General features: G+C 36.7%; 1 protein-coding gene across 16 annotated transcripts in view; it reads left to right on the forward strand.

Annotated features, from left to right (window-relative positions):
* The window catches only part of ROBO2 (roundabout guidance receptor 2), a 931286-nt gene that overhangs the window by 251154 nt on the left and 656999 nt on the right, over positions 1 to 23133 (forward strand). The window contains exon 1 of one of the 16 annotated variants that reach the window (XM_080591516.1): positions 3081 to 3102. The exons of the other annotated variants lie outside the window; for them this stretch is intronic. Coding sequence (XP_080447642.1) covers positions 3096 to 3102 — 7 coding nt within the window. The 5' untranslated portion in view covers positions 3081 to 3095. Of the gene's footprint in view, positions 1 to 3080; positions 3103 to 23133 lie in introns of those variants that run through there. 16 annotated transcript variants of the gene reach the window in all.

Here is a 23133-nt window from a genome sequence, read left to right on the forward strand (position 1 = left end):
AAATGAGGTAACTGAAGAGTGTCTCTCAGAATGTATGAGATGTAATTCCTTCTACTTAAAAGAGTAATCCAATTTCTCCTTCTATCACCTATTCACAGAAAGTTGAAAATTCATATTGATACTTCGGCACACAGTTCTCAAGCTCAAGTTTACAGATGCAGATCGTTGGTTAGACTTTTTTTTTTTTTTCTCAGTACAGGTCTTCGGAATTAGCTGTGGCCATTTTGATTCATACATGCACACACACAGAGATGAGAAAGTTGATCTTCCTGGTGGTTTTTGGAACAGCACTTTTTCAAGTGTGTTGATTTCATTCACCATCACTTCCCCTCCATCTCTAGCAGATACACATATGATCCTAACACTCTTTATTCTCTTTGCTCCAGAATAGTTCTTTGTCTGTTTCGGAATTGATTCTAACAGGTTTCTCTACCACTATACTCAGTGCCTACCTCTGTACCCCCATCCATCTCTGATTCATTACCTCCAGCAAAAATGCCCGGTTTAACAAATCCCACAGAAGCCTGTTGATCTTCAGTCAAATCAGAATAACATTTTTCCTGATTTAGACAGTTAAAGGATGTGTAGAAAAAAGATGTTTGCAGAGATTAATGAAAACTGAAGGAAGGATTGGGGAAGGACTGGATATACCTATAGCTATATATACCTATCTAGGCCAAAAAGAATGATTCATTGACAAGGAACATCTGCTGGAGGAAAAAGGGCAGGGTATGTAGATATGAGGCACAGTTAGCAGGCTATGCAGGGAAGCGTGTATGTAAGTCCCAATTGCCCCAAACACCTGCTTAACAGGAAAACTTTAGCATGAGGTTTGGTTTCTGTGAGTTGTTCTTGTTGGTTGGTTAGGTTTTTTTGTTTGTTTGTTTGTTCCTGATTTTCAAAGTAAGCTTTGGTTATAGGTTTAAAAGTTAAGCTTTTTTATTATTATTATTATTTCTGGGACTTGCCTCAGTATTTTGATGATCAGACTCAGTATTAGTAAACTGAGTAGGGCCATATAAAAGGTTAAGGAATGAAATACAGAAGTACACTGGTTAATATATTATAGGGCTACTATGAGGATTAAGAAAGTAAGAAGAAAAAGCAATTGGACGTAAGTGGGTTAACATCATTCTTAGTTCTCTCTGCACAGCAATATGTCCAGTCTGAATGTGGTTTTAAATTGCTTTATGATCCTCAAGGATATGTTATAAAATGCATGTTGTTATTTACCATACAAACTAACACCAAAATCATCTCTCCTATTCATATGCAAATTCTGGGGAATTTGAATAGGAAAATAAGGTTAAGAATATTCTATTCTAAACATGGAATTCTTCTTAGATATTAATCTTGTTCTCTATCCCTTGTTCACATTACTCAACATTTGATATACCAAAGAAAATCTTTGCAGCGGTACATAGAATTAGCTCAAAGATTCTGATAAAATATTAGCTATAGGCTGCTTATCATGAGTGGTGGGTATTAGAGGTTACAAACAGTATTCAGCATTCTCACATATGAATTGTGAATACTGTCCTACAGTCTATGGGTGCTGCCATTATTATTTTCTCATTTCTGTGAAGTCGTTTTGGTTTTTTTTAAAAAAAAAAAAAGAGAGAGAATATATGAGGACTGAGGTCTCCTTGCATTTCTTTGATAGTACCTCTACCCAGCCACTAATTTTAATGTCTGGCTCTTGAAATTTCTATTACTCCCTCATATTTGGCTACCAGATTTAGACAGATAAGTGGCTTTGATATGCAGTGGATGTTCATGTGTTCTGTTTGCTTAGGAAACAAGGCAAAAATACTTGACTTGACTTTACCAAAGACAATGGTGTACAATGGATCATTGCCTCCTCCTTCAATGTCATTTGATGAGTAAATGTGAGCTGCCCCACGGTCTGTTTCTGTTGGCAGCTTGGGGAGCTAGAAGTAGTCACAAGCATAGTTCTGTCCTGTTCCCACATTAGAACAGATCTCACAGAGCAAGGCTAGTGAGCTCACCTGAAGCAAAGGCTTGCCATAGTTAATGGCTGGTACAAATAGGAACATTTTCACACTTCCAGGACTGGCTCCAAGCATAAGGGTTCCTCATGCAGCCACAATTTCTTCCACGTTCTTCATGGAATTGCAAAGCTTGCTGCATTTCCTCCCAGTCAGGACTTGACAAGTTAAATGCCATAGATTGGTAAAATGACAAATGGGAATTCAGATACAGGAGTAGTCTGTGTTGATGCATGCCTGTTCTTAATACGGAGTTCTGCTTTTCAGGATTCTTTTATTTATTTATTTTTCTTTCCTTAGAGACAGAGAAGTTAATATTTTATATTCAGATTTGATTACTAGGTTTGTTTGTTTTTTGTTTGTTGCCACATTCTAGTCAATGAACCATTCTTGGAAAATTGTATTTTAGCTCTAAAAGAAAGCTTTGTACCACTATGACATTGTATGGAATAGGAGGAATTCATAGGAATAAAAATAGAATACTGTTTACACAGAAAATTTTCTAAATTTTGCCTTCCTCTAGATATTTCGCAGTGCATAAGAGTGAGTAGGAGAAGCATACATGCCACAATAAATTACTGAAATTGACAGTAGCACATAAAAGTGAAGTAATCAATAAATAAAATTCCTTGCTTTGAAAATATCTTGTAATCATAAAAGACATGTATGACAGTAACATTAAAATAGATTGTCAAAACATCAAAATACTTCTGATTCACTGGAACAATTATCTACTTTGTGCCTGATAAACGACTTCAGAAAAGAAGCCCAGTCATGCACAATGAGGAACATGGGAAGAGAGATGATGTTATCCTCTGATAAAATGGTTTGGTTAAAATTCTTTGCATGTCTGAAATAGCCACCTGGGGAATCAATGTACTTTCAGGAACTTCTAATGAAAAATGTCGGCGTCATTAATTTTTTAAGAGAGAGAGAAGAGCGGGGGGGGAGGGGGGGGGAGGTGGAGAGAAAGGAAGAAAGGAAGAAAACCAAAGAAGACAATACTAACTAAGCTAGTAGTTCATGTGTCTTTAAAGGAGACCCCAAGTCTAGAAGGACTGGACAGCTAGAACACTGACAGTTTCAATGAAAGGTTAGAAAATTTGTTTTCTTGTTCTCATGCACTTGGTCGAGCAGGAGTATATTCTAAACTTATACATTCTATACTTAAAATAGATCTGAAATCACAGAATAAATGACAACGGACAGGACCTCTGGAGGTTATCTGGTCCAAACCCTGCTTGAAGCAGACTGAGGCCAGGTTGCTTAAGGCCATGTCCACTAATTTCATGAGTGCACAGAGACTCCACAGGTGCTCTGGACACTATTCCCAATGTCCACCTACCCTCATAATGAATATTTGTTCTATTTGTATCTAACTGGATGTTCTCTTGGTTTAACATGAGTCTGCTGCCTCTCATTCTGTCGCTGTGCACAGTAGCTGCATGTATATAGCTACGAGATGGCACAGAGTAAAGAAGAGGGAGCTGAACTTTTCTCAGTGGTGCCCAGTGACAAGACAAGAGGTAAAAGGCATAAAGTGAAATACAGAAAATCCCACTGAAACTTAAGAAAATACTTTTTTTTTACTGTGAGTGTAATTTAATACTGGAGTACGTTGCCCATATAGGCTATGGAGTTTCCATCCCTGGGGACATTTAAAGGCCATCTGATCATGGCCCTGAGCGGCTTGCTGTAAGTGACCTCCAAAGAGGTGCCTTCTGCTCTGAGTGAGTCTGTGATTTTAAAATCGGTGTGGTGTAATAGAAACAAATTTGACAGTTACAGGAATCTGATAGTAATTATCAGCTGGGACAGGGGGATGAAATTTCCTCAGTTGTGTTCATCCTGTGGAACACCACTAATGGAGACAGTCTCTCCTCGTGTTTTTAACTGTTTTTACTTTTGTGAAACTTAAATACCCAGACTAAGGTTTCCTAAGGTATGTGCCTCAGGCAATTGGTTTGATGGAGTTCAAGCAAGCATACTTAAATAATTAGGAAACTGTAAAATTTCACGAATGTTATGCATTGATGCAGCTTTGATACATGCTGTGAAACAAGTGACTGAAGTCTGGTTAAGGGCTGGCTCTGATTGTAAATATATCACTGTTGCAGTATCCTGTTTTCTGCCATGGGGAAAAATAATAATGGCCTTTGACAGCCTAAAGCTTGGAAAATATTGTTTTGGATATTCTTAGCAGAAATTCATTGGGAATTTAAGTTTAGCAAATGTGTTATATAAAGATACATTAATACAGATGTCTTTTTTGCTGAACATGCTCTGGGCCAAAGGCTTGGTTAGATTATCAAGGGCACACTTTGAAACTTGTTGCTGCAGACTGTTGTAGCACACGTGCAAATAAACCAAATGTAAATAATATTTCTGCTGTCATTTCCATACCTTCTTTCAGAAAATCTGGAGGAGGAGGAAACAGCAGATTACATTGTTCCTTCTGCCTAGCTAAAATGATGGTTCTAATAGTTTCCATTATTTCTGCGGAATTTGTCATCATATCACAATAAGGAATGTCCTCCTTGGGATAAACATCCCTCCACACCTTATCTTCAGCTACAGCTCCTATAATTATCATCAGATTTTCGTAGGTCATTTTCAGAATTGCAACTTTTCTCCTCTTCATCCTAAGGGGGTTAACCCACAACAGAAAACTTTTCTGATCACTTTCTTTTATCAAAACTGCTCGAGCAGATCAAACCTGCTCTAGCAAAGCTGAAGGCTTTTTCTCCACATGCTACAAATATTCCATGTCCCTTTATTATGCATGAGAAACCTTGTGTATGAATCTACAGTTCATATTAGAACATGAAAAATACCTGGGTATGCTTCTCTGGTCCTTGTCTATGAGTCTACAATAGTGCAGTAGTTAGAGGACTCAGGAAATTGATCTCTTTACTGGACTTATTTTCTGATGTGAAAATGCTCAGGCTGTCTGCTAAAAAATCCTTTATTCACCCATTCTCTTCCTTCCTTATCCATTCATTTGGGCAGAGAGTACTGAAGCGAATCAGCCTAAATGGGATAAGGTTTCTTCTCAAAACTCTGATCTTACATCCTGGTCCTCTATGCTGCGTTGCTTTGGGCATCATGCAATTACTTCCACTGTGACCCCCAGTTTCTTCCTGAAATTTCAGATATGTCTAATTTTCTGTAACTTTTTTTTTTTTTTAAGTACAAGGTTGCCTGAATCTTACCATGTTTCATTTTCTTCATTTTCCATGTTTAGAGGAAAAACAGAAAATTGACTTATGCCACTCAGACTGAGTCATCTTATTTTGACAATTCCAGATGGGGAATACTACACCTGTTTTCCTATTCTGTACAGAAAATTCATCTCTGTTTCCAACATAGATTTCATCTTCACATGTTAAGCCATCTCTCACCCTTTCCAAGAATTACTGGATAAAACCACTATAGCTGAAGAACGGTACAGCTAGATATCCATCATTTACTCCCAAGGTATCCATTCCATCCAGTAACAATAAAATGTACTCAGTTGTAAAATAAAATCTCTGTGTATAAAGAGAAGATGAATTAAAATTGAAACATTCCCTAACTTCTGAGAAACTGACTTTGCTTTAATGTGTGTATGAATGTAGACAAGAAGACACATGACAAATGTAACACACTGAGGTCTGAGACCCCTAGCTCTGGAGTATGTGACTGGTTTCTTGCACCTGCATGGAGTGTTTTTGTTTGTTTGTTTTTGGTTGGTTGGTTTTTGTTTTTGTTTTTAATTAAAATTTGTTGTGAACACACAACTCCGTAAACTTTATGGTTTGTAAAACTTCAGCACTGATTTTCTTCCTTCAAGGTGTGATTTGCTTTCTACTTTAGAATTTTGTTTTTGATAACCAAGACAAGGTGCAGATACATTCAAACTTCAACATCAAAATTTAATTTTCAGAATTCACTGTATGTTTGCTCAGTATAGAATCCTGGTTCATTTCTTCATTTCTTTGTCCTGGAAATTCCCTAATGATTAAGATATTTTTCTAAAAGAAAGTTTTCCCTAGTTTCCATAAGGTACTTCCTCATCATTCTCTCTTTTGACTGTTCAGAAGCACTTACTCATTCGTAATATTGTATATAGCACCTAGACACAGAAGAAAAAAATGCATCAAATGTATTTCAATTTGTCTTTCATCTTAGCACTCATCATTAATCATAGGTGGTGCACACAAGTAAATCTTGATTTCCTTGGTCTTTTATATTTCCTATATTTTATGATAGACAGAGCTGTGTGATACCTACTCAACAAAGTCATCATAATGATACCTTTATCTGCATTGAACTGTCTTTGCTGTCTATTAATCTTTTAAATGCTTAGTCTTCCTGCATCTGATTAAATCCTTTTTCCATTATTTACTGTTAAATATCGTCTCCATTTGCCTAGCATAGTGCTTGTTCTTTTGCTGTCATCTACCTTTTATTTTTGAAACAAATCTTTGGGTGTACTGTAACTATTGTAGTGTAAGTTATAATAATTTATTTCAGATAGGAAATATTATTTTCAATAACTTCAGCTAAAGTTTATCATGTGCAACATTTTGGAGGTTTTTCGATTGGTTTGGATTTTCCTTTGTTCTCTGGCTGCACTTAAGAACATGATTGACGATAAGAAGAGTGAAAAATGGGTGCTGATATTAATTTATATCTTGCAGCAACCCAGCAAGATCTGCCTTTTATCTTTCTAAGAGGATTTATTTGGAACAAGTGTTTATTGAATACAATGTACTAAACGAGTATACACCTTTCAAGGTGTTTTATGCAAAAAATATGTGGTACTCTTTTGCCTTAAAAGAAAAGCAAGAGGAAGATGTATTTCTTCAACAGGCAATCCCTAGAAACAGCAATTTTTAGTTTGTGCAAAAATTTAATTCCAACACCAAAGCTGTCTGCTTTGAGATCTGTATTTATGCACCCGATAACAAGAAGATGGATTTCATTCAGGAACGTCTACCAGTTGAAGTAAAATGCTGCAGGTTACCACTCAAGGTATTCATGGCTTTTGCGCAGAAAGTAAACCGACTGTGTTAGTGCCAATATCACTTACAAACAGTTAAGACTTAATCAGAAATAAAATCAAGTGACTAGGAAGTAAGCTAAGCAAATCCACTCAGTGAGTGATAGGCTTAAGTCATACAGATGTCGAGTGAGGCTGGAAGTAACGCTTCTGGAGAGGGAGCCCTGGTTTAGGGGCAATCCCTAGCCCAGCCAGCAAGCGAAGAAGCAGCAGCAAGGCAGCCGCTGTTGCCCCGTTCCCTGCTGCTGCCCAGTCACCAGCCACGCTGGAGGAGATGCACCCCATCTTCATGCTCTGAACAGCATCACCCCCTGAGGAGCATGCCTGGGCTCAAGGAATTAAAATGTGGCTGCCTAATAAAGACTAATAAAGCCTGGGCAGTGATCTCATGACTTCAATAGCTGTCTTGGGAATACAAAAGCAACTGTAGCTTGCAACATAGACAGTGGTGATCACACTGCCCTTCTTGCCATGTTTTTTTTCCTCGCTCATATTTGTATCCTAAAAGTCAGTTCCCTAAAAAAATCAAAACTATTATTACATTTCCATGTTATAGTCTCAAGCTAACCTTTAACTTTTCATATTTGAATCACTGAGCTGTCTTGCATTTGCCGTAGTATTTCAATGATGCTAAAAGTATTTCAGTAAAATCTTTTCACTGAGCAGGGTATCCATTGCTACTTATTGCAGTAAAAATTAAATTATAATGCATTGGGACTTTCTGAAGGAGGTTCTCTGAACATGAGTAGTCTTTAATTCAGGTTCCCAGTGACTTCTGATTATCTCTGGTAGGGCTAGCACTTAATATGGAGATACATTGAACCATATTTGAATTAAGCATTGAAACAGGATGATAGATATGAATTAAAATCTGACATTCAATAATATTTCAAGAACTCTGAGCTGCTCTGATGGCTCTATACTACATACACATTTACATATTTACAAAAAAATATATACATATATATATGTATGCAGTTCAATTTAGAAACATACTAATGCTGACTGGATGTTGTCAGGTAACTCATCATGCCAGACAAACTCCTGGATGCAAACTTGTATCTCATGAACATAATCTCAGCTGATGTAAATATATCATTTGGTTCCACAGAGTATTGACCCAAATCATGTAAAATCCAGAAAGAGCAGAAACATTCAGTTTTCCAGCTCTCTTTAACACTACAGTTTTTGCTGTTTTTTCAAGATGAAGAAATGTGCAAAGAGGAAACCATACGTCAGACTATCTGGTTGGGTAATTTTCACTATGTTTATATTGTCAAATAAATTATTTAACGAATTTTCCACTATTTTCTGTTACACGCAGTAGTTTTATTGCACTAGTTTATTTTTCAAAAAATATATTGACTATATGATGAGTTTCATAAATTATTTTGTACACAAGACTAGACAAATAATTTTTCTTCGTAAGCCTGCTCTAATTAGCAAATAAGGAAGTGATGTTGTCAAGATTATGAACATTGTAACATTGGAACAATGGCTACTGACACAATGCCTAGTTGCATATATTGCAAATGTTCTTGAGTTGCTGTCCTCTAATTAAATACAGTCCTCCGGTCAGAAGACGATCAAGTGACAATTTAAGAGGCTAGAAGTGCATGTTTGCTGTGAAACTAGAGCAGGAGTTCTTTAGCTTTATTTGTTGTGCATCACCGGTGCTTTGGATGACTTTTTGACAAGATTTTTGGTGTAATTCAACATCAGTATTGCTGTATGTAATGTCAGATAATACAGTTTTATCATGTTATAAATTTATTTTTAATTTATTTAACAGGAAATCTCACATGAATGCATACATTACCCACAGAGAAAGCAAGTAAAGGTAGTAAAAGGATAAATAAAATTACCAGGAAACATTGGAGGTGCGTAGTTTTGCCATGCTGTGCCCTTGTATAACTTGATGAAAACAGAAGGGAAAAAAAGAAAAAAAAAAGCTTTCTTTATTTGTGTATGATTTTTTAAAACATGAAAAGCTTGTAGCTTCTCTAAAAAATCATACATCTTGTTTTGTGGGTTTTTGTTTCTTTTTCATTTAAAAATACTTTAATTAGAATATTATGATACTTATTTTAAGGAGAACAAACACACATACATACTCCAGTGACATTTTCACTCTGAAGAATCCATTGCATACATCATGTCTAACCCGGCTGAAATTTAGAGTGCAGTGTTAAAGTAGATTATATGCTATAATGAAAATATGTGACAGAAAAAGAGAAACTATAGTACCTCAGCACAGATTTCTGTTGATTCAGGCATTAGCAAGACTACACAAAAAAGTTTCACGTAGAAGAATGTGTTGCTTGATTATTTTTTTTAAAAAATCCTGATCTGGATTGTTTTACATTAAGAAGTACGTACATTGTATTTATTCTCGTGGAATGAGTATAAATGTCTCACTCGATGTATGGTATGTCTTTTTACATGGTTTCCTGAAATGCTTTATGAGTATTACAGAGTTGATCAATACCAATGAGTAGATAAAGGATATGTTTTTCTCTGACCTACAAAAATGCATGCTTTGCTGATTTGCTTTCTGCATATCATGAGGAGAATATATCAAAGAATTAGTCAGAGATGGTCCTTGCACCATTTTAAAAATCACACTCCCTAGATTTGTTTTTAAAACCTAAGATTTCTTTCAGTTAAGGGGAAGAAAAAAGAACTTGACATTCAGAGGGTTTTGTGTAACTTCATCCTGAAAGTAAAAAAGGATGAGTCCTTAAATACAGAGGAATCTATTCCAATTTATAGCTTAAAATAATTATTAGGTAGAATGTTCAGTTTGTGCAGACACAGTATGCAAAACCAGTACCCCCATAAGGACAATTGTGTGTGCAACATAACCAAGTATTCTCATATGAAGTTTATTTACATGCTCAGGACCATGAAGTTGACAGACAGAAATACTTGAAACCTTCACAATGTTATATGAAAAAGTATTATGAGTTTTTATTTTTATTTTACCTTGTGGACAAGTTTGTTACAGGTCAGAGGAAAAGCTGCAAATAGCGTTTCCAAGACCGGCCATGAGTTCCTCGTCAAGGCTGTGAAACTTTGCCCTCAGTGTGAGAGCTGCTATGCAGAGTAGAGTTTGGGTACCCAGTTCTCTCACCTACACCTCTACTGTCCCCTCAGGACCCCTAAACCCCCATAGTCACGCACACACACAGAGTAGCTCTGCTTTATTTGAACACACTGAGGGAACAGGGAGGAATGGCAGGATATGGATCTACTTTCAACTTTTCCCTCCTCTCCCTTTGCTCAAACAAAGAGGCTTTATTATCACCTGGAGAACGCAATGTACTAGAGCAGAGAGACATGAAGGAACTCTGCCAAGCAATAAAAATAGGTTAGGACATACAGACTACACCAAAGAGGCATGAGCACCCTATTTTTTTGGGTTTTTCATGGTTATGATTATATTCATTTACAATTATACTACTCGTGGTACTGTAATACTGTTACTAATGGGCCACTATAAATTTAAAATGAAAATGAAATCTAGTATAATTTCTTCTACATTATTCTCTCTGTGTTTTATACACAAGAAAAAAAAAAGAATATAGGATTTACTGGGACTGCATACTCAAGAGAGGAGCTGTTGACAGTTCTGATAAAGATTTTAAGCTAGGCATGAACATATTTTTATGTCAAGGTTGATTTAAATTTATGCATATTTTAAAGTGCAAAGTCCCTGATCTGTGAGGGAGAGGAGCCACTACATTTGTATCCAGCAATTACTATTTAAATACGGTCATTTCTCCATTTCAAACATGGTTAGAGTTTTCCCTTTTTAAAATTGAGTTGATCTCTCCATTATCTGTGAAATCTTTCATTCTGAATGAACTTGGCTTTCATATGCCAGGAGCTGTTTAGCAGATTCAAGACTACAATAATAGCTGAATAACCTTCTCACTTTACTGGGAACAAGATGATACACACTTGTTTTCCCCAAGGATATTCTCTGATTGCTTGTTTGAGTCCTTCTCTAAAAGGTGTTTACAGCAGAGAAAGGACACTGCCTGTGTGCAGAGGTTATGCCAAAAGTGATGCTAATGCCCAACTCTGACTGTATTTTCACCACCACAGGCTTAGCTGAGGAAGGCAGGAGGAGTCTTCTTCATATTGGGGTGAGAAAAATGGCAAGAAGGGTGTTTAAGAAGCTGGTGTTTTTTTTTATGGGAGCTAGATACGTGTCCTGTATTCATAGAAGGTTAATTTGCAAAACCCAGCTCAGGTTCCACCTTTCCCAAAACTCAGGGCTTGGACTGTATGTACAGATTTTTCTAACAGTTTACAGTCTATTTTTTTTCATCTGTAGCTGTAGAAATTATCTGTGCCAGAGGAACTATTTTGTTCACAGATTCTGAAAATCATAGAGAAATTTTTATTCATTCCATGTTATAGTGATTGCATCTTCAACTAATTTATGAATCTGGGTATATATATATTTTTTAAAACGCAAGCAGAGATAAAAATAATCTCTGAAAGATTAAAGAGACAAGGAGAGTAGGGAGATGAGATGATGTATTATTTACCATCTAGGGTAAATTTGTAGAATAAAAATTCACTCCTTAGTACTTCATGGTGACATATTATTCAGCAGTGTTTCTAGACAGTAAAGGGTGATCTAAAATCTGTGAGGCTGAAACAAGCAGTAATATTTCACAGTTACAACCCACTACATCCTTGCTTTATGTGCCTTTCTAGACCTGTATATACCAACTTGCTGGATATGTGTGGGATTCTGAATGTTGCTGAGGAATAATAGTTCAACAATTTATCTGATAAGTAGCTGTATACCAAGATTTCATACAGTTTTAATTAAAACTACTATTCTCATTTTATATATGGAATATTTGCTACCAGATTTTATAAACTGAATTGGGTTTATACATCAAAAAAAAAAAAAAAGGTTTCCAAGTCTAAGGAGTAGCGTTTGAGATGTTGTGCAATTGTTTTCTTATTTAATAATAACAGATATATAGGGCTGTCTCTTCAAATGAGATACAGTACTCTAGCTTCATGGTGGGCAACTGAAGCAGTGCCATTTTAAAATCAGGGAGTATCTGGCCCATCATATATTCTTTCTTTCCCTGTAAGTTTTAAAGAGAATGAAGTTCTTAATCCATCATTCAGCATGAAGAAGACAAAAATAGAATATAGTATTGCCTTGACCTTTATAGTAATCTGGTAATACAATTTCCTGAGTGCTCATTTTCTTCGTGGAGTTCAGCAGCCTCTGTGATAGCAGAGAATGGGGCCAGATCCTCAAACCGCGTGTGTTCAAACACTACAGCATAGGTAATATCTTTTAGAGTGCCTCACTGGCAATTCTGAATTTAACACTTGAGAGTTTTCATTACTCTCATAGTCATAGTGAATACAGGGTACGGCACAGTACTATTTCATTCTTATGGACCTAACAAAAAATGAAAATAGTGAAACTTAAAACCTGTTATTGTTTTTCGTGGGGGCTTGACCCAAAACACAGAAAAGTTGCCCTGTTGCTTTGCAGTAGGGAAAGAAATACCTGCTTGCGCACTCAGTTGATAATCTTGCTTTTAAGATGCATGCATCTTAAAATGTGTGCCCTCAAAGTAGTTCAATATTGTGATTTTTGTTGGTGCTGTCTGTCACATTAATGGGTTTAGATATGTTTTGCAAAAGGTCAATGTGAATTATTTTCAAAATGTTGCTTACACGGAGAAGTTTGTAACTAGTATGCTAGTAGTTTTGGAATGGCCCCCAAAAAGTCAAAAGTTATGATGAGCTGTGTTTGGTGCTGTACAAACACTCAGAACACGACTGGCCTGATAAAGAAGATTTAGGACCTTGAACTGAGGATGTTAAATGCATGGTTACAGAACGCATCTGACCTCTAATCTTTTCCTCTTATTTACTCCTAAACTTGGAAAGCATCCCATATTGTAACTGATTTGGTGTCTCAAAAGCTGGAAGAATTAGACTTGGGTGAAATTAGGTAATATATTTTTTTATTATTAATATTCTGATGTGAAAAAGTAGATGGCCTAAAAAAAATAAGGGAAACTATTTTATCGGAGCATCGGCGTAAGTTGCTTCCCAGCAACCACCCCATGCATGCTCAATCTGCAAAGCCAGTCATAACTTTTTAATATGTTCTTACCTCTTTTACACCAGAGATATTAAAAGATGTTTCATTTTAGTATAAAAACACTTATTTGTGTTATGTTAAAAATAAGATACAGAAATTCTCAGTCCATTTTAGATGCTTTACAATATGAGAATGAAAAAGCCTAGATAGCCTTACTAAATATCATGAATATTTCAAAATAAAAATGCTTGCAAAATTGCTAGTTGTCATCCTTTCTGGGAGCATATCCTCAACTGGTGTAAACTGCCATAGCTCTGCTGAAATTAGTATGTTCCCTGAACTTTCTACTAAGAATGCATAGGATATGCCTTGAAGTACCTGAATGGTAGAGTGGCAAGTGACTCATGTTCAAAAGTTATTTCTTTATCTCAAACATAAATATGCAGGCTTCTTTCCCCTTGGAGTTTACTATGGAAGTATTTAATCACAGACCAACAAAGAGAACAAAAGCCAGTTAAAATTCCTGACATTTATTTCATGAAATATTTAGAAAAAGTACATTAAGGAACAGATGACTTTGAAACGAATGGGATCAGTGCAGCTGACCACCTTAAGTGCAGTATATTTAATGAGGATATTCTAACAAGAAACCACAGTGCACAGGAGTTCAGTTCCACTACATGCGTATAGAATATTGCATATTTTCCTGCAAATAAAGGAATGGTATCTAACTTTAATACTACAGCACTTAAATGCTAGCTAATGGAACTTACAGTATTCCATGTTATATATTGAGTTGAAACTTTCAAGTAAATAAGCAGAAAAATCCCAAACCGCTTTTATCGAAAGTGACTGTTGTTTAGCTTTACCAAAAAAAAAAAAAAACAAAAAAAAAAAACCTGAATTGGATGGCCTATATGTCAAGATGTATAATATTTTGACAGATTAATGCACCTTAATATTTCACTTGGATTCCTAGAACTACTAATTGAGCTTGACTTCCCTGGTAAGATTAACTAATGGAGAGGAAAACTTGGAAGCTCAGAGAAATCACAAACAGTCCATGGTGAAACATACATGAACCAGAAAATAAAGATTTAAAAAAGAAAACAAAACAAACAACAAAAACAGAATTTGATAATTTAAAAACAATGACAACAACAACATTTCCTAGGAATATATCCTCAGAAGGATATATTTAGGATATATTCCTGTGCTAAATGAATTATATGATTTTATGCTTAACAGCCCAACCCTCAGTTGGGGCTCTACATTTTATTTTGCTTCTTAAGATCTTAAATACAAGATTGGTTTATCTTCAGGCTCTCTGGATCACTTACATTTTAACTTTGATTTGCATCTATGGCAAAAAGTATGGCAATAATCACAACTGCTGAATATTGTTGCTGACACTAATTGCAAAATGGGATAGAAATAGAAAATCTTATAAACGAATACCATGGGTGTGGGGAATGCCAGCAAACATGTCTACTAAGATGAGAAGATAAAAACAACAAAATATTTCATTAACTGAATTAATATGAGTCAAAATCCAGCTTTTTGAAAATTCAACAAATTCTTGTTGGATGAGAGGCAGGACAAAAAACAGTAGGAGGACCCAAGCTTGTAAGATTAGGGTCAGGTAGGTACTGTAGTTTAAAATGCCAAAAATCGAATGGAGAATAAAACAATAAAGCCATTCTCTCTTTGGGAAAAAATCTAATCTGTATATCTGTTTTTACTCTTACTGTTATTCTGTGATTAACTAGTAGAATTTAGCTTTGTTGACAGTTTCAGTTGCAAGAATAAAGTCCTGTCCACAATCACCTTTGCTATTTTAATTCATGATGCAGACCAGGAATATGTCGCCAACACTGTGGCTTCATTTCATTATGTGGAGTTTTTTGATTTGTTTCATCTTTTTGTTTGAAATTGACTGCTTGTTTCGAGCTCAGGTATTTTTAAAGGTGTGGTTTTTTTTTTTATTTGTTTGTTTGTTTGTTTTTTGGATGCATAAGACTTGAGGGGCAACAAGAAGGCATATCCTAAAGGAGGAAGAGAGTGGAAGGGGATCAATACCCCAACACAGTTTTTAGATTTCATAATTTCAACAATACAGTTGATTTCAGTTGTAGCAATAATGGCATTTTAAAGGATACACATCTGCCTAAAGAAGACGTCAAACTCATGCATAGTTCTAATTATATTCGTAAGGAAGTTTAGGGCAACAGTGCCCTAAACAATGTTTTCTAGCTTTATGTGCAAAACAAGTGACTCAGAAATACTGAGCACCCACAACACTTGATACAGTCCCCATCAAACAAGGTCCTTCAAATTCTATGGAAACCTAAAATCAAATTTGAAGATAGCATCTCCAAAAGTTTTCTGTGATAGAGTGCTGGGTTTAAAAGGTTGTTTGTTCTTGATATTTGCTGGGTGTTGTGATGCATTTTTTTTTCTTATGTCTGAGGTTTTAAAAAGGCCATATTTTTAAAGCTTGATCCCTTCCCAGCTTTCCCTCCTTTTTCTTCTCTTCCCTACTATGCCCTCTCACCATCTTTTCCTTTTTTTCCTTTCAGCCGTAATTGACATTTATGAATTTGATGGTCAACTGACAAGGTTTTTGAAAAAGATTAGCTACTCAGCTATCAGGCAGATCATGTTCCTACATGCATCACTGCTTCAGTGTACTCCCGTCATTTTAATGAGACACAATTCTTTTGAGCAGGCAAGTTACATTCCACCACCCAGAGCCTCACTACGAGGTATTTTTTATAATGTCACAGTTTTTTGTTATAATCCATGCTAGTTGGCACCATTTGGCACATGTTTCCCTGCAGGCTATCTCTAATCCCATTACTGTGGAAGTGACTCAGTTTGTAGCTTTTTTAGCACGTTTGAGGGAACATCTGAGAGACGCTTTGGTCTCCATCAGAAAAGTCTGCATTTATCTAGTGTTTCCAGCTGTGTTCAGCTGAAATCCAGTGAGAAAATTCAGTTTTAAAGGTAAAGAGTAGATACAGCAAATTTAACATGTTCACCTTGATAATTAGGAATGCAATAACAGATGGAAAGCTGTCAAAAGAGTTTCATAGTTTCTATATAGAAGTATAGATCATAATTAATCTATTGTTTGGCTCTTTTGATTCCCAGTTGTTTTTCTGAGGAAAAAAAAAAAAGAAAGAAAGAAAGAAAAGGCTTCAATTTTCATGTAACATCCCCTACTGCTATTAATTGTAGGTTTTGTTTCTTTTCTAGAAATATATAAAGTGTGCTTGATACCACTGAATTGTTGTTGTTCTTTTTGTTCTCTGCAAACTTCAAACTAATTCATAATAAAATATACTAATGACAACTTTGGGATGTTACAGGATTTCAAACTTTAGGGAAATGGTTCATTTCTAATTTTAAGGAATATATGAACAGCTGCACTAACTCCAGCTGAAGGTCCAGTTAGACTGGCCTTCTGTTTTGCATGTGACCCTCCCCTCCCTTCCCCTTTTGATGCCCCTAGCTGCTGTATTCTGAGGAAGATAAAATATTTCGTGTTTACTCACTGTATAAATTGTATCATTTTCTCTGAAATTATGCCAGTACACAGACATCTCTTTCTCTTTTCCCAAAACTCGTCTCTTCCCTAAAAAGTCGAAAAGACTTTAACTTTGTAACTTCTTTGGAACTTTTTAGATTTTTTTGCAAACTCCTTATTTTTTCTGAATTCCATTCTTGGTATCATATTTTCCTTGAGACTACAACTGAACTTTAAACTGGACAGTTATCCTTACGATCATTAAATTCTCTTTTCTGTCAGGTAGAAACTGGGATGGTTTACTTTCACATGTCTATTACATTTACCATTTTATTACCTACACGTCCAGTATCGTGAGAACATTTTCTGACTTTTGATAGTCCATTTTAGTTTTGGCTCACCATTATGAAGCATTAGTTTGTTCATCTCCCTATCTACTCTCTTTTCCAGGCTATTAATAGTCATGATGGACATGTTTTTACATAACAGCTCTCCAGTGCTCTTGCAGTAGTTCAACTCTTTTCACAGTAAATAACTGGATATTTTTTGTCTTGCGTATAAACCTCTATTAATTCTTGACTTGGCCATACCTCTCGTGTTTGTTTTTTTGTTGTTGTTGTTGTTTTGTTTCGGTTTGTTTTTGGTTTGTTTTGGTTTTGTATCTTGTTTTCTTCAGGAAATTTGAGTGAGGGACTTTGTCAAGAGCGATGTGGAAATCCATGTTCTCTATATTGCTCTCGTCACCCTTGCTTATCCAGTTACTTTCCCCAAAGAATTCTAGTAGATTTTTTAGAATTTATTTCTCTCTTTAAAAGCTGGTGGTTATTGCTTCCCTAATATATTAAATTTATCTTTTCATTCAGTAAGTCTAATCTTTTATAATAGATTTTATTGATTTCCCTGGTGTTGAAGTAGGACGTGTACTTGCACAGACATCGTTGAAGCCCTGCTCAAGATCTGCTGTCACTTTCCTGTTCTCCTTGACTCCAGTACAGAGGCTAAACAGAGTGGCTGCGGGAGGAGGGCAGGCATCTGCACAGTGTCAGAGGTGATGAGAATACGGACTGGATCTTCTCTGAGAACCCATTTACAAGGGGAACCTCAACCCCCAGGTACACCCGAGGGAGAGCAGGCAGGGTTTGTGCTTATGGGGTTGGGAAGCGGGGATCCCTGAACAGAAATGGCAGGAAATCTCTGGGCCCAGAAAGATGGCTGTGGTCAGCATCTGGATTCCTGGGAGCTGTGTCCAGTGTAGTACCGGGACTGGATGAGCCTGAGTTGCACAGCAGCACCAGGGAAAGTGCCAAGGAGTTGTGGTAGGAGAATTTGTGATGCAGGGGACAGAGGCCTCCACCTGCTGACCTGACTTAACATCCAGGGAGGTTTGCTTCTTGCTGGGAGCTCAGAGATGGGATGTTGTGGGAAGGAAGGCAAAGCTTATCTGGCCCTCAGACATTTCCTCTGCTGCATTCCCACATAGGCACCAGATATACAGCCAGGGGAGACCTGGGGTGTATCAAGCTTGACTGCGTGGCTCTAGGGGAGAGGATTTAGGGCACAGGAGCCAAAAGGTGTCTCCTTGATAATGCCAGTGATGAGGAAGGATTGAGGAGGAGTAGATGAATCCTTCACGTCAACATGTATTGTGCAGCTGATCTTGATAATAGGGATTTGGCTTTTGTGACCACAGAACCCTCTTTAAGGCTTATCAGTTGGAAGCCACCAACATGGATTTATGAAGCAGAAATCGTGCCTCACCAATCTGATAGCCTTCTACAATGAGGTAACTGACTTAGTAGATGAGGGCAGAGCAGTGGGTGCTGTTTATCTTGACTTTACTGAGGCTTTTGACACTGTCTCCCACAAGATCCTCATATACAAATTGATGAAATGTGGACTAGATAAGTAGACACTGAAGTGGACTGAAAAATGGCCAAACTGTTGTGATGAAGAGATCATGCTCAGTGGTGCAAAGTCCTTGTGGACATCACTTTCTAGTGCTGTCCCTTAGGGATCGATCTTAGGGCCAATACTGTTTAACTGCTTCATTAACATCCTGGGTGATGGACAAGAGCGCACTTTTAGCAAGTTCACAGATGATGTAAAACTGTTAGGAGCTATTGATAGACCAGAGTGTGGTACCCTTCACAGTAAATTTGATAGACTAGAGAAATGGTCTGACAGGGACCTCATGAAGGTTAACAAGGGGAAGTGCAAAGTCCTCCAATTAGGGAGGAACAACCTCAGGCGCCCATACAAGTTGGGGGTTGATCAGCTGGAAAGCAGCTTTTCAGAGAGGGACCTGCTGGGGTTCCTGGTGGACACCTAGTTGAACACGAACCAGTCGTCCTCGCTTCAGGTAGGGCATCACTAGCAGGTCTAGGGGGGTGATCCTTGGCCTCTGCTCCGCACTGGTGAGGCTGCATCTCAAGTACTGGGTCCAGTGCTGGGCTCCCAAGTACAAGAGAGACAGGGGATATACTGGTGAGAGTCCAACATAGGGTCTCAAAGATGATTAAGGGACTGGAGCATCTGTCATGTGAGGAGAGGTTGAGAGAGCTGGGACTATAAAGCCTGGAGCAGAGAGAGCTCAGAGGATCTGATCAATGTGTATAAATGCCTGATGACCTCCAAAGGTCTCTTCCTGCCTTACTGGTTCTGTGTGAGTCTGTGATTTAAAAATAGGTGAAATCCAGCACATAGCAGTTTAAAATCTCATATTAAAGTTCCTGTAGAAGTGGTTAATGTGTAGCATTGAATCTAAGTGACTAGTTACAAGTTTTATTCATTTTATCTAAAACCACTTATATTAACTCTTCCATTTAAGACTGTTTCTTCAGATTTTCCTATATAAAGAAAAATGCAATTGGGGAATTTACTCTGGTTTTCTGTGGTGGTAACCACAAAGTTGTTATTTAACTTTTTGCTGTTGTCTCTCAACATTACAGGCTCCCTGCCTGGTTCCTACCTCTAATGGACAGGCTTTTCAAGGCAATTTTAAAATTTAGCAAATTATTCCTCCAAACATCTGTGATCTGCCCATGATTTTAAGTCTAACTTGATAAGTGTTATGCCTTGTCTGTTTTCCTTCCTTTTGATTTTGATAGGATGTCTTGATTTCAGAAGGATGTCTTTTTACTTTTAGTAGGCTCTCTGGTTAGCTGTTTAAGGTTTTTCATTGGTTGGCCTTTGGGTTTTGATTTAGTTTTTTTTTGTGTGTGTGTGTGTGTATGTTTTTTTAAGGAGTTTTTGAGGATGAACTGTTGTAGTTAACATATGGTATACCTTGAACCTATAGTATGGTGTTTTCAGGTAGGCTGAATGCCCTTTATAAGGGTCTTGTCTAATTGGTACCTTTCAATTTACTTTTAACAAGATTCTTCATCCTTACATTCTTCCCTTCTTTTAATTTTAATACACTATGGTGGATTTTTTACTTGTTGGCTTCTTCAAAGATAATGGTAGCTAGAGTATTTCAGAATATTTCTTCAGTAACTATCTTGATCCTGAGGCACTGTGGTTTCCTCAGAACTAAGTGAAGATTTGCTTCTCCCCTTGCAGTTTCTTTAACCAGTTACTATTAGAAGCAATGATGTTGTCTAAAATTTTAGGTTCTGTATCATCACCTCTTGTGACAATTATCAGTTTCTGTAGGGCGGTTTTCTCAACATTGCCATGAGACTGAGGCACAGTCATACACATGGTACCACATGTGTTAGTAGAAACAGGGTCAGAGAAATGTTATCATGTATGTCCAAACAGCTACCATCTTACTTAACAGCTCAGATGCTGCCTTCCTGTAAAACTAATGCAAATTTTAAAGTCTGATAAAAGATATCTTTTCACCTTAAAATGATGGAGAATGTTCTTATTTTTAATGAGCTCTACTTTACACCAGATTGTGGATCATCCCTTTAATTCTGCCATCACATAACTTGAGCAGAGACAAGTGCTGCTTTGAAGTGTCATTGTGCTGTGGAAAATCTGACATTCAGATCTAAATGCAAGATGTAACAGTAAGAAAGTGGAAGATGTAGACTCCCAGACAAGGATGTTTCTCTGAATTTTAATACACACCTGTACATATTATTCCAGTCCCTCTGATTCAAACATTGCAGTATCTGTTTTGCATCAGAGAAATTCAATTTCCTTTCATTTACAAGTTCCACAGGAAAAGCCAAAAGTAGGTTAGAAAAGAGCATAATGTTGTTTTTTTCCCCAGTAAAGCAGAGAGAGCCACCTATTATGATCAATACAGTGATATTCCCTTTTGTGCTAAAAGCTGTCCCTAGCACTCTGTGTCGACTCTGCACAGCATGTTCAGTTACTTCTAAAAACAAAGCTTTAATTACAGGGTGGAGGTCTTGAGAGGTTGCCAAGACATGCATTATTTGGGATTTCTTGAAGGATGGAAAACAAAGACATGAAAGATATTGTTTTAGAGAAAGAATAAGAAAAAAACAGACATTTAGTTCATGTTTGGGCTGAATGCACCATCTCTCTATTGTATACTAATAAATAATGCAGAGACATCAAATAAGTGATGTAAAGTGACCTCCTGTTTGTACTGACTAATAAGTGACCTTAAAAGAATAATTAAAAAAAAAAAACTAGTGTCATTGCAATGGAAAAGTTCCTGCTTCATAGGAAAATTTGTGTGAATCTACTACATACTGAAGGGGACATTGCTGAAAAACAATTGAACCTAATTGTTAAAAGATGGGAGTCTGGCAAGTGACGTGTACAGTGTTAGTTAAAATAAAGTAACTGAAGGAATTGCACACCTTTGCAAAAGTTTCCAAGTGGAGAGAAACAGTGCAGGTTTTGCAGTAGCATTTTCCTAGTGTGGTCATTTGCAACATTTTGGCATGAATTGGAATAAGAGGGTCAGAATTTGCAAACTAAGATCAGTGTACACCTTTTTCTCATGGGTCCCTTTACAAAAGCTTCCAAAGTTTCAATTTAAGCTCAAGCAATCTGAATGATATTAAAGAAAAGTAAGGGGTATTTGCAGGAAGTGTGAGATTTCTCTCTTCCCTTAGAGATTATTCAGTTCTGCATGAGCTGCAATTGTGGCATCTCTCTTAATCGTTCTCTTAATAAATTTATTACAGTTTTTAAAATACATTGTAATGCAGCTATCAGTTAGCTTAGAAAGACAATAAATATGGTAATTTACAGCTGTGGGATCACTCCATCCTCAATTGCCATGCTGTTTTTTTAAGACAAAATAAAAAGCAGCAGCATGCCATACTGTGCATCAGGAAACACAGAACATAGTACTCATTTTCTTTTATTCTGAGCATTTATGTAGACAGCATGGAAAGATCTGTTCTCTGACTACAAACCTGGTCTTTCACAAGTATTAATTATTCCATGTATGTCATTATCATTTGTGAATCTAAACTTGATATCTAATGGCACATATCATCAGTACTTAGGAGTCTAAATGTGATGTTTAATGGCAGCAAGGTCCAAATTTGGGGGACTTAATTCCAGCTCCTAATCCATAAACTTGGCAGTTGTCACTATGATTTGAGACACTTCGTGATGCCAATTATGGAGACCTAAAGCTCCCTTCTCCCTGTGGAAATCCATGCCTGACTACCATAGCCTCTATCTCCAGTGTTCATAAGTAACAACAGGCACTGCCTTTACAGGACTTTTTTATTGACTAAGGGAGCATTAAATTAATCCTTCCTTCTATTTTCTTAAATCCCTATCTGTGTTTGTGTAAATTATTTTGGGGCATATTAAATTATTGACATATGGAGTAATAAGCATTAATATATTTTATCTAATGACTAGAATTAACTGCCATTAGGTAAAAACCCATTTACTTAATGGTGCTTTGTTTTATTTTTATTTTAGTACTGTTGTCTAGAAAATAGCTTTTTTAATTATTATCATGAAGTGCTTAACATGAATGAGACTGAAGCGCATAAGCATTCTGGGGAGAAACCTATTGGTAATTAATATACTTCGTAGCTTAGAATTTTCCTTTCCAAGACACTCAGCCTAATGACTATAGGCATCCGGCAAAAAAATATACTGTGACTTTCCATTGTCTTCTGTCTGGTGTTTTAGATTGTTTACCTACGTAGAATGAGCTGTAGGCTGAGATGACACTGTGTTCAAAGAAAACAGGCACGTGTAGTAATGTATAGTTTTTAATGTTAACTCTGTCACTTATCAATTTCCTCTGCAAGAAATACAAGAGTTATATACAGCAAACAAAGCATCAGGCTCCCAAATGGGAGTTTCTGTTTTAGTGATGTGGTCAAGTCTCTTATCTGTAAAATAAAATGATAAAAAAAAAAAAAGTAAAAAATTAAAAATTACCTGCCTTCTATTCTGAAAATCATGGCTACGGATATATTGCTGTCTTTCACACATGCTTGTATTCAGTGATCATGCTCTTGATATTTACAGTAGAGAAAGACAAATTTTAATT

Source organism: Anser brachyrhynchus (genome assembly GCF_964034855.1).
Source record: "Anser brachyrhynchus genome assembly, chromosome: 1".
Lineage (NCBI taxonomy): Eukaryota > Metazoa > Chordata > Aves > Anseriformes > Anatidae > Anser > Anser brachyrhynchus.